Source organism: Aquarana catesbeiana, linkage group LG03 (genome assembly GCF_042186555.1).
Source record: "Aquarana catesbeiana isolate 2022-GZ linkage group LG03, ASM4218655v1, whole genome shotgun sequence".
NCBI lineage: Eukaryota > Metazoa > Chordata > Amphibia > Anura > Ranidae > Aquarana > Aquarana catesbeiana.
Window position 1 is genome coordinate 124,069,958 of NC_133326.1, and position 12,052 is coordinate 124,082,009.

Below are 12,052 nucleotides of genomic sequence, written 5' to 3' on the forward strand. Positions count from 1 at the left end.
GCAGAGATATGGCTAATGGCTTAACCGGTAATGCATAGAGAAGGGGACATCCCTGGCAGGTACCTCTTCCCAGGGAAAACGTGTCAGACAACTAGCCGTTAACCGATATCGATGCCCGTGGGGTCTGATATAGGCGTTGGACCAACTTGATAAAATTGGGGCCGAAGCCAAAGAACCTACGGCACTCCCATAGGAAACCCCACTCTACGGAATTGAATGCCTTGGCGGCAGCTAGTGCCACCACTACTCTGGTTCATCGTGAATTGTTTGCATATTAATGAGCAGACGTCTGAGGTTCATAGCGGTGTTTTTCCTGGGCATAAAGCCGGTTTGATCAGGGTGAATCAGGGATAGAATTACACTGTTTCATCGAGAGGCAAGGACTATGGCCAAGATTTTAATGTCTACTTGCAATAATGATATTGTTCGATAGGAGAAAGGGTATTGGGGGTCTTTACCTGGTTTATGAATGACTATGATTTTGGCTTCATGCATGTGGAGCATGGTAGAGTGGCAGTGTAAAAAATGGAGCGGTATAAGTTTAGCTGCAGTTTAGCTGTAAGGGCTTTGGAGTAGGTGGCGTAAAAAATTCAAGTGGGAGACCATCCGATCCCGGGGCTTTAGAAGAGGCCAGTTGTAACATTGCAGTGGTTATATCAACTAACTGTGACAAGGGCTTCAAGGAGGGCAACTTGTTCCTCACCAAGGCGGAGGAATTGTATTTTCTGTAAATATTTCTTGGTTTCTTCTGGAGTTTGTGTCACTTGTGAGGCATATAGTGTAGTATAATACTGTTGAAATGCAGTGGCAAACTGTTGTGGTGTGGTAATAAGCGTTCCATCCAGATCCTTGAGAGGGACTACCATGGGGGGCATGGAATCTAGGTGCGCTAGATATGCAAGGAGTTTCCCAGACTTTTCACCATGTTCAAATATTCCCTGTCTGCTGAAAAATAGGTGATTAGATTTTTCCGTATGCAATTGTGTTACTATACGAGTGTGTGATTTAAGATTGGTACTGTTCTGTATGGAGGGGTCCTCCATAAACATTTGCTCTAGTGTTTGTAAATGAGTGGCCGCTTGTTGGAGTGCTAGCTTAGAGTTGGCCTTATGCCTATTTATGCGATTAGATAGAAGAGCACGTACGTGAAGTTTGAATGATTCCCAGACCATCCCAATAGTGGATGTCCCTTGGTTTGAATTGAAGTAGAATTGAAGTTCACTAGGTATGTCCTGCTGGTCCGATAGGGCTGTTGCAAAACCCACTTCTGTCAGTTTAGGCAGGTTTGTGGAGAGAAAAATAAATAAATTCCATACGGGACATGGTGTTATGGGTAGCTGAGAATCAATAGTACACTCTGTGGGAGGGGTGTTTGTATCTCTATGTGTCTACTAGGGCAAAGTCTGAAAGTCTGACATCATACGACTAAACCTTAAGGGAGTCAAAGAATGCAGAAGCATCAGGAATGTTCATGCGTTCTAATGCTGGGGCTAGGACCATATTAAAGTCCCCCATTCACACCACTGAGACCATAGGAAACTGGGAGATAAAAACAAAACCTTTGTTTATCACGAACGAGCAGTACGGGGTGGGGGGGTATGGCATGCCAGTATTAAGACAAGGAGTATGTTTTTAACACCATCCAAGACTGACACATACCCAGGGTGGACTCTCGTTGCGGGGAACACAGGAGGACAAGAACACTATTCTGGGTGGGTGAGCTACCGGAAGATAGACACACTCCTAAACCTTGTGGACAGCCTTCCCAGAAGAGTTGAAGCTATTATAGCTGCAAAGGTTGGGCCAACTCAATATTGAACCCTATGGACTAAGACTGGGATGCCATTAAAGATCATGTGTGTGTAAAGGCAGGCGTCCCAATACATTTGGTAATAACATGTATGTTCAGTTTGCCCTAAAAGGGTCTCCAAGTGGAAGGATCATGAAGGTTTTTAAAGGCATGCTCTGTAATTCTGAACCTTCCTTCACCATGTAGTAAGTCCCTGACATGGAACAAGAATGCAAAACAGAAGTACAGAGTACAGATTTAGGATTAGAGCCACAGAATCTACTAATTTAACCACTTTAGCTCCAGGCCTTTTCTGGCACCTCTTGCTCATATGCAACAATCAGTATTTTTTGCTAGAAAATTTATTGTTACCCCCAAACATTATATATTTCTTTAAAGCAGAGGCCCAAGAGAATAAATTGGCAGGTGTTGTAATTTATGTGACACGGTATTTGCACAGCAGTTTTTCAAACGCAATTATTTTGGAAAAAATACACTTTTTAAAAATTTAATGCAAAAATAACCCACAATACATAACCACATTTTTGGGTAAAATATAAAAGAGGATGTTACGCCGAGTAAATAGATACCAAACATGTCACGCTTTAAAATTGCACATACCCATGCAATGGCAACAAACAATGTATATTTTTCTATCCATTGGTAACCCTTTAAAAGCCTTTAGAGGCTACCACTTTAGATTTACACATGTGGTCTGGTGCTAGAATTACTACCCATGATCTGAGGTTCACGGTGAAACCTCGCGCAAGGGACGATCCGTGCGTGCGTACCTGACGCTTATGTTCACCATTGTGAGAGCATGGGGGGGATGGGGGGCACTTTAAAAAATGTATTTATTTATTTTTACTGTTGCTTGAATTTATTTTTGATCACTTTTACTGCTGTCACAAGGAATGCAAACATCCCTTGTGACAGCAATAGGCATGCAACAGGTACTTTTTACGGAGAGTTTTATAGACCCAAGATCCATCTGCTCTTTAAAGCATTTGATCACACCAAGATCAGTGTGATCAAATGCTTCTCATTTTTAAAAACAGCACAGTTTACATCCAGGTAAATCAGAAGTGATGAAAGGCATTCGCTTCCAGTTCCCTATAACAGAGACAAACAAAGCAGTTCCAGCCTTTGTTCATCTCTACAATCAGTTGGCTGAATCGTTTGGCTGGTCGATTGGACAGCCCAACGAAGCCACGGAAGGTGGCAGGTGGGGAGGGGACAACTCCTCCCGCTGCTTGTAAAAGCAATCAGCAGCTAGTTAGCCGCTAGGATTGCTTTTACAAGAGAGCCAACCGTCGGCTCTTAAAAAACGGTATTGGGATGATGCCTGAAGCTCAAAGCAATTCTCCTGAGCTCAAGTAGTGGGCCTGAGGATGCAAAGCACAGATAGCTTCTTTCTGAGCAAATTGTCTTGCTGCCCTCCTTGGGACATTGGGTATCCTTTAGAACTGTAAGACAATAGCAAAAGAAGGGTGCACCAACCTAGCACATTACTAACATAAATTATATTCCAAACAAAAACAGCAATGGTTGTACTCACTTACAAATGTAGTATAGAGGCATAACACAGTGCATGCTGATGTGAGCAGTTACTCTCAGGTCAGGTGTGGAGAGCTGGTATTGCCTGAAGACCAGGTGGTGTTAGGACGTGTTTTGAGGGAGAACCCTCTTCTTCAGAGTCAAAGTGATTCCCTAAAAAACCTGAAGCTGCAGGCATCATCCTGGTATAACTACTTGAAGAAGCCCAGCAATGTACTGGTACGTTGCTGGTTATCAAGTGGTTAAAAACCATCAGAAACAGCTGCTCTTATATTTATATCTTCATGGGTTCCCAATTCTCCTAGCTCACTGGCTTTTGAATTCAGCATTTATTTGTCCAGCACTGGTCTCAACTTTGCACCAACACATAAAAGGTCAACACAAAACAACTTAGTAGGAGATAACGGTAAATTAGAAAATAACTGACCTGGGTACAAAGTTGAACAAGGAGTCGAGCTGCACTAGGAGTGCTGGACGCCAGGCAGCCAACAGCTGTACTCAAGTATGCTAGGCAAGAGATGGGTTTGCTGGTCTTGGTGTGTAGACCACGAGAGCGATCAGCAGAACTAGTCAAAGTGTTTGATGGACTGGTGGAAAGGCCAGCTCTACCCGCAGCAGCCAAGCACATGAGGCGCACCAAAGTGCGGATGTCAGTTAGGCCAAGAGACTCCAGACCTGCAGCAAGACTGCAACTGGACCCACTGGAGGAGAAATGAAAACATGATGTATTCATACAGACCGACGTCACAGGTGAAACTTACTTTGTGGGAAGTGCAATAAAGAAATGCCTGCTGTTACAGAAAAATTAACTCAGAACTATTCATGTCATTTTGGTTCATTGGTAATGTGTGCATGCACAATGGAAAACTAAAGAAACTTTTGAGGCCTATTACAGCAAAATGTCTCCAGAAATCTCCTCTCCCCTCACTGCTAGAAATAATTCCAATCTGTGTCACCCATCTTATATGTACCCTCACTTATTTATCAATGCAAGCAACGTACCAATCACAGGAAAGTAAAATAACACACCTAACAGACAGCAGTGAAAGGGCACGCATCACCATGGTACGTGCCAGCAGGACCTGGGCAGCAGCTATTACCCTTCGCAATGCCATCACGCGATCATGCGGGTTTACAAGAGCTGCTGCCTGCTCTCCTAGTGTTATCCGGCCTGATGAGCTCTTCTCCAAAGCTCCTTGGCAGCCTGGAAGGGAAATGAGAAACAAATAAGTGGCAACAGTAAAAGCGAAGGACACCAGCACCTACATTTTTTTGGACACTAACATTTTCACCAAAGCACAGACAGCATCCATCAAGAATTATGCCTGCTTCCCATTGGAAAAATAGAAGGCAATTTCAACCCATATCCCAAGGTACCTATTTGCATTAGTGTTTCCTCCATGCTGTTGGTGGCTGTTACCATGGCTACAGAAGCTCCCAGTGGGTCACTGTCTGGAAACTGCACTGGTTCAGGTACAATCCTACGGTCATTGAGGCCAAGGGGTCCAGCTAGTAGTTCAAACTCTTCCTCTCCAGTGAGTTTCTCATCCTCATCAACATCCAACATGTCCCAGTCTTCTGTATTTAGATTAATGACAGGTTACAATCAACAGTAAAAGCATATAATCATTTCATTATATTCAACATAGATCCTAAATCGTTTGTTAACCTAAAAAAAAAAAAAAAAAAAAAAAAAAAAAAAAAAATGGATTCTGTCCCTTTAAAGCATGAATAACAATATAGTGCTTGTGCTGTGTAATCTGGCCCCCTGTATCCTCTGAAATACTTGGCTGATCCTGCCAGTTTCTACCCTCCCCTCTGTAAACTGACCATCATAGCCGCTGAGCCCCGACACCATGGTTGGTTTACAAGCCTCCGACATCCGCAGCTTTCCTGTCCTCCTCTATGAGGAAGGGAGCGCAAAGAAATTCATGTAACCTCAATGGTTTTTCACGTTGGATGTTTTTATACCAATAAAGCAATTTTCCTTATTCTTGGAGTGCGGTCAATCGTTTTGTCTCCTGCATCAGTTACCCAGATCATGGACTGGACCTGCACCTGATCATTAAAGAAGTTATTACCATCACCTGGAGCAGTGTTACTCCCTCTTTGTTGTTTGCTGCTTCCTGTCCTCCTCTCCCTGCCTGTCAGCGAGTGACAGTGCCCACCCCCCCTCCTGCTGCTGGAATACCATGTACATTTATATACTATCAGCGCTGTCTCTTAATGCAATGTGCCCCTGTGCATGTGAATTTTTTTTTAAATGCAGTATACCTTATTTCTGGATCAGCGCTCATGTGACCAGACGGCTCTCTCCTTCGGACTGACGTTATCGGGGGAATCTCGGCCCCATCAACTGCAGTTGTCAGACGGGGAATGTAGAGAGCCAGCCGGTCACGTGATCGCTGCTCAGAAATAAGGTTTTTTTTTTGTTTTTTTTTTAAATCACACACACAGGGGCACACTGCATTAAGAGACAGAGAAGATAATATAAAGCATGTTGTAATGGCTTAACAACCAATTTAAGACAAGTTACTGATGCTTACGTTTTATATATATCCAATTTTTATTTACCTTCATACACGCTGTCTTGCTTGCCAATCAAATCGGGGGCATGTCCTTTGTACCTGAAGCATAAAGTATTTCCATCAAAAACCTTACCCTACTACACTTCTGCTGTGATATTTCATAGAAGAGTATTAACCAAATGTACTTGTAGTGCGTAAAAGCACACAAAAGAAAAGTTGCTAAAAAGTTTATTTCCGAATACCTAGTAGGAAATGTATCCAATATGATAGTGTTAGATTGTCTCCTATAGACATCAGAAAAATGCCTTCCAATCCTGTGATAACTGGGCCATGTCACACTGCCACCTAAATCACCAAAATGCAATAGCTACTTTTTCTTATAAAAATTGCTTTCTCAAGGACCAAACTGCCACAGAATCATAATCGCTAGAGAGGGAGCAGCAATTGAGCTGGCTTGGGCACTAAGGGAAGAATGCCATGGAGAAAGCAAATTGAGATTTAGCATTCCTGTGCTGGCGTGTTGTCACTGGTAACAGAATTGCTAGAGCAGGACAGGACTCTGATTGACTGGGATGTCTATGGGGTACCACAAACTTTAACATCTTTAGCACACAGCTTTGTATGAGCCATGGTTTTTCTCTGTGGCTGGGAGCCTATAGTTCCTGGAGATAGGAGTTAGGCTGATAAGCGTCTGCATTGAACAGACATGTATCTGTGGGAAACACGCACAGAAGTATTGGACGCTGAAGATTCCAGTGACGGCTATATCTCTGGGAGTGAAGTCTGGATTCAACAGTCTGCAGTCTGGTAACATACTATACTACAGGTAAGTATTAAAGCCTATCACCATACGGCTATTGGAACACATAGTTATTTAATGGAAATTGTTTGTTTGGGCCATTTTAAACATAGAATTCTACATTAAAAGCGAAGTTCACCTTAAAGAAAAAAATAAATAAATTGTACATCTTTTTTAAGGAAAAAAAAAAAGAACGTGTATTTATAATTTTTTCCATTGGAGCCTCCAAAGCATAGCACCCACGATCGATCACTCCTGCATTCACTTCCCTCAGCTCTCTGCTGCACACTTCTGTACAGACATTCAGTAACTAAGCTGGAAAAGTGTCAACTGACTATGAGCACACCAATTAAAATTAAAACATTCGTGGTCCACTGATAACTACAAGCCTGTCTGCAGCGGTGGAAGACAGGATTTGCAGTTTATTTATTCACAGATCCCTGTGCCAGGGACAGGAACACATGCATGCTGTCATTGCGCTTAGGAACATGTTACACCCTAAATACAGGTGTTACATTAACATTTTACCATATCCTAAAGGTGAATGTAGCCTTTAAGTCCTCAATCTTCAAAAAACTATGCTATCTTACATATGGATCTAAAACAGCCAGGTAACAGTAAATACCACCAACTCAGAAATTAGGGCTATGTTACATTAGTCATCCCATCAGCAAAAAAACAGCTAAGGTGAGCACTCAACTGTTCCTATGGTGTCTCTCCTTACTGGATGAAACACTGCAGAGCTTGTCAGCCACAGTATTGCTAGTGTGATATGGCCCTAAAAGACAGCAGTTATTTCAATTACTACTACTAAAAACATTTTGCACTGGAGGTGTCCACTATTTTGTCTTAGCTCCCTAATACAATGTTCTTTTTGTTTTTTAAAGAGGAACTAGGGTCTATTCATTATTTTTTTTTGTAAGTGAAAGAGATCAGTTTAATGTAAATCTTGTTAGAGTAATTATTGTAGTATTGAGTGGTAGCTAGCAATTATATAATCTAAGCTGCCTGGCAACAAGAATTTTTTTTTTTTTTATTTATGACCAAAAACAGAGGAACTTTTTTACTCAAAATTCTAACGTGATTTGGTTATGGTGACATGAGACCTACCGATTTGTATCAGGTGTAACGAATGATCAAAGATCCCCTTTAAGGACAGTATAGTGCACAATATGTAAGGGAAATCTGGCAGTTTAGATACTCACTTTTCTGAAGCAGTTGTCTTGCGCTTGCTCTTCAGGCCTAGGTACTTCTCCCGGCAGCTGCCACATAACAGGTAATAGGGATTCCCGCTGCCACACTCCCCACCGAACCAGCCATCAACATAGGAGCCATTGCTGCGGTACCCCTGGCGGTTGGCACTATGTCCACAGCCTGGGTGGTACCTCTTCATGTGTTGATTAAAACTGAGCACACTTGCCTCACATAGCTCACAGATAACTACCTCCTCTCTTTCATCCGTTTCACACACATGCTGTAAAGGAAACAAACAATTTCAATTGTGAGCATGTAAACCACAGCTCAAGACATAAGGTTGGGAATAGTTCAGCAGAACATGCACATTACTAGGTTTGAGATTAAGCAGCATTTTGCATGACATACACAATACGAACAATACATACAAGAAAAGGGTTATGTCAACTGGCATGCTGAGAGTAGGAGAAATGCTTTTTACTATGCTTATATAGTATATATTAGTATAGTATTTTATCTTCATTACTGTTCATGGAACCAAGGTCATTGTTTATTACTAAAGCCCATAAATATTAGTATGCATATTATTGCTTGTACAGTAAAACCTTGGTTTGAGAGTGTTTTGCAAGACAAACAAAATTTTTAAATACATTTTGACTTGATATACAAGCGATGTCTTGATATACAAGTAGTGTCATGTCACAATGGAGTATAAAAGGGTAGAGAGGTGCCTCTAAGTGTAGCAATATGGTTACATTTAATGAAAGTACAACATTTAGCAACTCACATGGTTGATGATTAAAACAGGCAAATCTAAGTATGTAGGAATCCGGGGTAAAGCTGTCCACATAGACCATCCTCCACAGCGCCATCAACATCATCCCTTCCACGCTGCGCTCCACAATCACTTCAAGCCTCGCTTTCAGGGTAGTGTTGCTGGTCAGCGGTGGGAGCTGGCGGTGCGGAGGACGGTCTATGTGGACAGCTTTACCCCGGATGCCTGCATACTTAAATGTGTCTGTTTTAATCATCAACCATGTGAGTTGCTAAATGTTGTACCTTCATTAAATGTACCCATATTACTACACTTAGAGGCACCTATCTTCTCTTTTATACGCTGTAGCTTCGGCTGGATTTTGCTTCTAATCTCCTTGTGGAGGCTGCCATTTGTGGATGGACATTTTATGGTTACACAACCTATCAAATTGCTATAGTATTTTTAAATGGAATATAAACTGAAAGAACTAGGAATAAATGGTTGTGGAAGTTTCCATTATTTCTTATGGGGAAATTCCATAATGAAATTCCTTTGATATACGAGTGCTTTGGATTACAAGCATGTTTCCGGAACGAATTATGCTCACAATCCAAGGTTTTACTGTACTAATATAGATCAGGCTTAGAAATAGCATTTAAATTCTCTAGCTGGAAGCTGCATGCATCGATGCTCTTCATCTCATGTTGGGGAGTAAAGCGAGGGGTGAGGGATTAGAGCAGAGATGGAAGCAGCTCCAGCTGCTGTCACACACCCATGTTGGCCAGTCCAGTACCTCTGGGATCCACATTCCCAGAATATCATTATCGCTGGCTAACTCCTGTCCGAACATTGCCTCCATGGCTTCATCATCAAGGTCGATCTCAAGCTCCTCATCCAAATTTAGGTCATACAAGGCTCCAGGCTCCTGCTGCAGGGACACACCATCTCTTCGACCTTGGTTGCGATGAGCTTGGACAGTGCGGTACAAACCAGCTGACCAGAAAAAAGTTGCAAAAAGAAGGAGGAAGTTAGAGTTTAGGATTATAAAAGTCTCAGAAAGATAGGATATGCAGAACTGCAAACTATACTTTATCCACCCACCTCCTTTAATTGGAGATAGTTTAAGATAGATAAGTTTATAAACCTTGATCATCTCCAATCACATCATAGGGCAATGGCTGCCCTATTTTAAAATCACATAAATATTGATTAGGTTTAGACACGGGCATCTTACTGCCATAAGCCTTATTTTCTCATAAATGTTTATCTCATAGGGCTCCTGTTTCTGTCCTCCTTAGACACCTAATTGAAGTAATCAGCAACCTTAAGGTGAAACTAAAGTCTCCTTTTTTTCAGTTAAAAATAACAAACATGTCTATACTTACCTGCTCTGTTGCAGTGGATTTGCACAGAGCAGCCTGGAGCCTCCTCTTTTCGGGTCCTTCTTCAGTGCTCCTGGCTCCTCCCTCCCGTTGACTGCCCCCACAGCAAGCAGCTTGCTATGGGGGCACCCGAACCGAGCTCCAGCTCCCTGTGTCCATTCAAACACAGAGCTGCGGCCCGGCCCCCTTTCTCTCATTGGCTGACTGACTTTGATTGACAGCAGCGGGAGCCAATGGCACCACACTGCTGTCTCAGCCAATGAGGAGGGGAGTCCCAGGCAGCCAAGACACTCCTACAACATTGCTGGATCTAGATGGGGCTCAGGTAAGTATTAGGGGGCTGATGTACACAGAAGGCTTTTTATCTTATTACATAGAATGCATTAAGATAAAAAAAAAAAACCTTCGGCCTTTACAATCACTTTAAGTTAGCAATATTTTAACTTGTGTAGTGAGCTTTGTGAACTGATTTATTACAAACAAAATACCTTGTCCATTGACAAAATGATTTGCTTGCACTTCCACATTACTGCTGCTACTTCAAATAACCAGGAGAAAGCATTAGCACTCATGCAGAGAGTTACTGTATTTATTATACTGGATTTATATAGCGCATAGTTTGCACAGTGCTTTACAACATGAGGGCAGACAGTACAGTTACAATGCAATTCAATACAGGAGGAATCAGAAGGCCCTGTTCGTTAGAGCTTACAATCTAAAAGTTATTCTGTTCACCCTCCTATTGGTAAGGCATATAGCACAGTCGCTTAGTGGTCAGCACTTCTGCCTGCCAGCATCCAAACCATAACACTACCTGCCTGGAGTCTGCATGTTCTCCCTGTGCCCGAGTGGATTTCCTCACACACTCCAAAGACACGCCTGTTGGTTAATTGATTCCTGTCTAAATTGGCCCTAGTATGTATACAAAATTACAAATGTAAGTTAAGGACCTTAGATTGTAAGCTCCTTGAGGGCAGGGACTGATGTGAATGCTTACTGTAAAGTGCTGCATACATTGTCAGTGCTATACAAATACCTCTAATAAATAAATAAATACTAGCAAATAACTTACCTGCCCTTGCCAACAGTGTCCTTGCTGCCAGATCAAACTTCTGTCTTTTAGTAACTGTAGACCTCCCTCTAGTCTGATTTCCACTGCTGGCTCCTGCATTTTCTGCCTGTTCCATGCTGTCTGGGCTGCAAATGGAAGTTAATGATATTATAAATGCCTGAACTCTTATTATATCTAAAGATCTGAATTCACATGTTGATTAACAACAAAGGGAACTTGTTTTAGACATGTTTTACTAGTAAATCGGCCATGTACAAATTGTTTCCAATGAGTTAAGGCAACCAGAATAAATTATGTAGTTGTAGACATGCACCACCTGTGCAACCATTTCTATTTCACCCCACAAGTTGGGGATCCTTTCCATCTGTGCTTAGAATCTATAGCAAATAGGATTCTGCACTGACCCAATCTAATAAGTGGGGTAGAGGCTGCACTCACAGCTGTGACAACACAACACTTAATTCCTTTATAGAAGGAGTAGACTATCTATAGTGGTTAAAATGAATCTTTGAGCACAGAGGTATAGGAAGGGACAATGCTGACTTGTTTTCCATATTTACTTTCTAGGGCGGTCATCCTAACCTTGTTTTACTTCCTACTGGGTCAAAGACAAACAAGCATTAAGCTAATGAAATCTGAAAATTCTAAAATCCTATCTTGCATACTTGTTCCAGGTCAGTGACTCACCAGGTAGTACCACCAAAAATAGGCCCCAGTGCTTGTACCTTCCATAACACATTAGCAACAGCATCTTCCATAATCCTATCTTTACGTGTTCTCTTTAAACTTACAGCTGTGAAGAATGCACAGACATGGAAGCTCATGCATTAGACATACCACACAACTGAGTGCAGAGAACTGTTGTTTTAACTGCTGTAGGTACTTAAACACTGCAGAGTGGCAGTAAAATGCAAAGTGTAGAAAGTCCAAAACATGCATTGGGGCCTTCAAGTCTTTAGTTACACCTATGGTCC

At 42.0% G+C, this 12,052-nt stretch overlaps 1 protein-coding gene across 12 annotated transcripts in view; it reads right to left on the minus strand.

Moving 5' to 3' along the window:
* HERC1 (HECT and RLD domain containing E3 ubiquitin protein ligase family member 1) overlaps positions 1 to 12,052 on the minus strand; it is a 253,741-nt gene that overhangs the window by 68,725 nt on the left and 172,964 nt on the right. For 11 of the 12 annotated variants that reach the window (XM_073619149.1, XM_073619158.1, XM_073619159.1 and 8 more), the window contains 7 exons: positions 11,079 to 11,203; positions 9,397 to 9,617; positions 7,879 to 8,147; positions 5,921 to 5,973; positions 4,724 to 4,924; positions 4,376 to 4,550; positions 3,774 to 4,047 (listed from right to left, as the gene is read on the minus strand). In XM_073619149.1, the coding sequence (XP_073475250.1) occupies positions 3,774 to 4,047; positions 4,376 to 4,550; positions 4,724 to 4,924; positions 5,921 to 5,973; positions 7,879 to 8,147; positions 9,397 to 9,617; positions 11,079 to 11,203 (1,318 nt within the window). The remainder of the gene's footprint in view (positions 1 to 3,773; positions 4,048 to 4,375; positions 4,551 to 4,723; positions 4,925 to 5,920; positions 5,974 to 7,878; positions 8,148 to 9,396; positions 9,618 to 11,078; positions 11,204 to 12,052) is intronic. The other variant, XM_073619157.1, reaches the window with a different exon arrangement.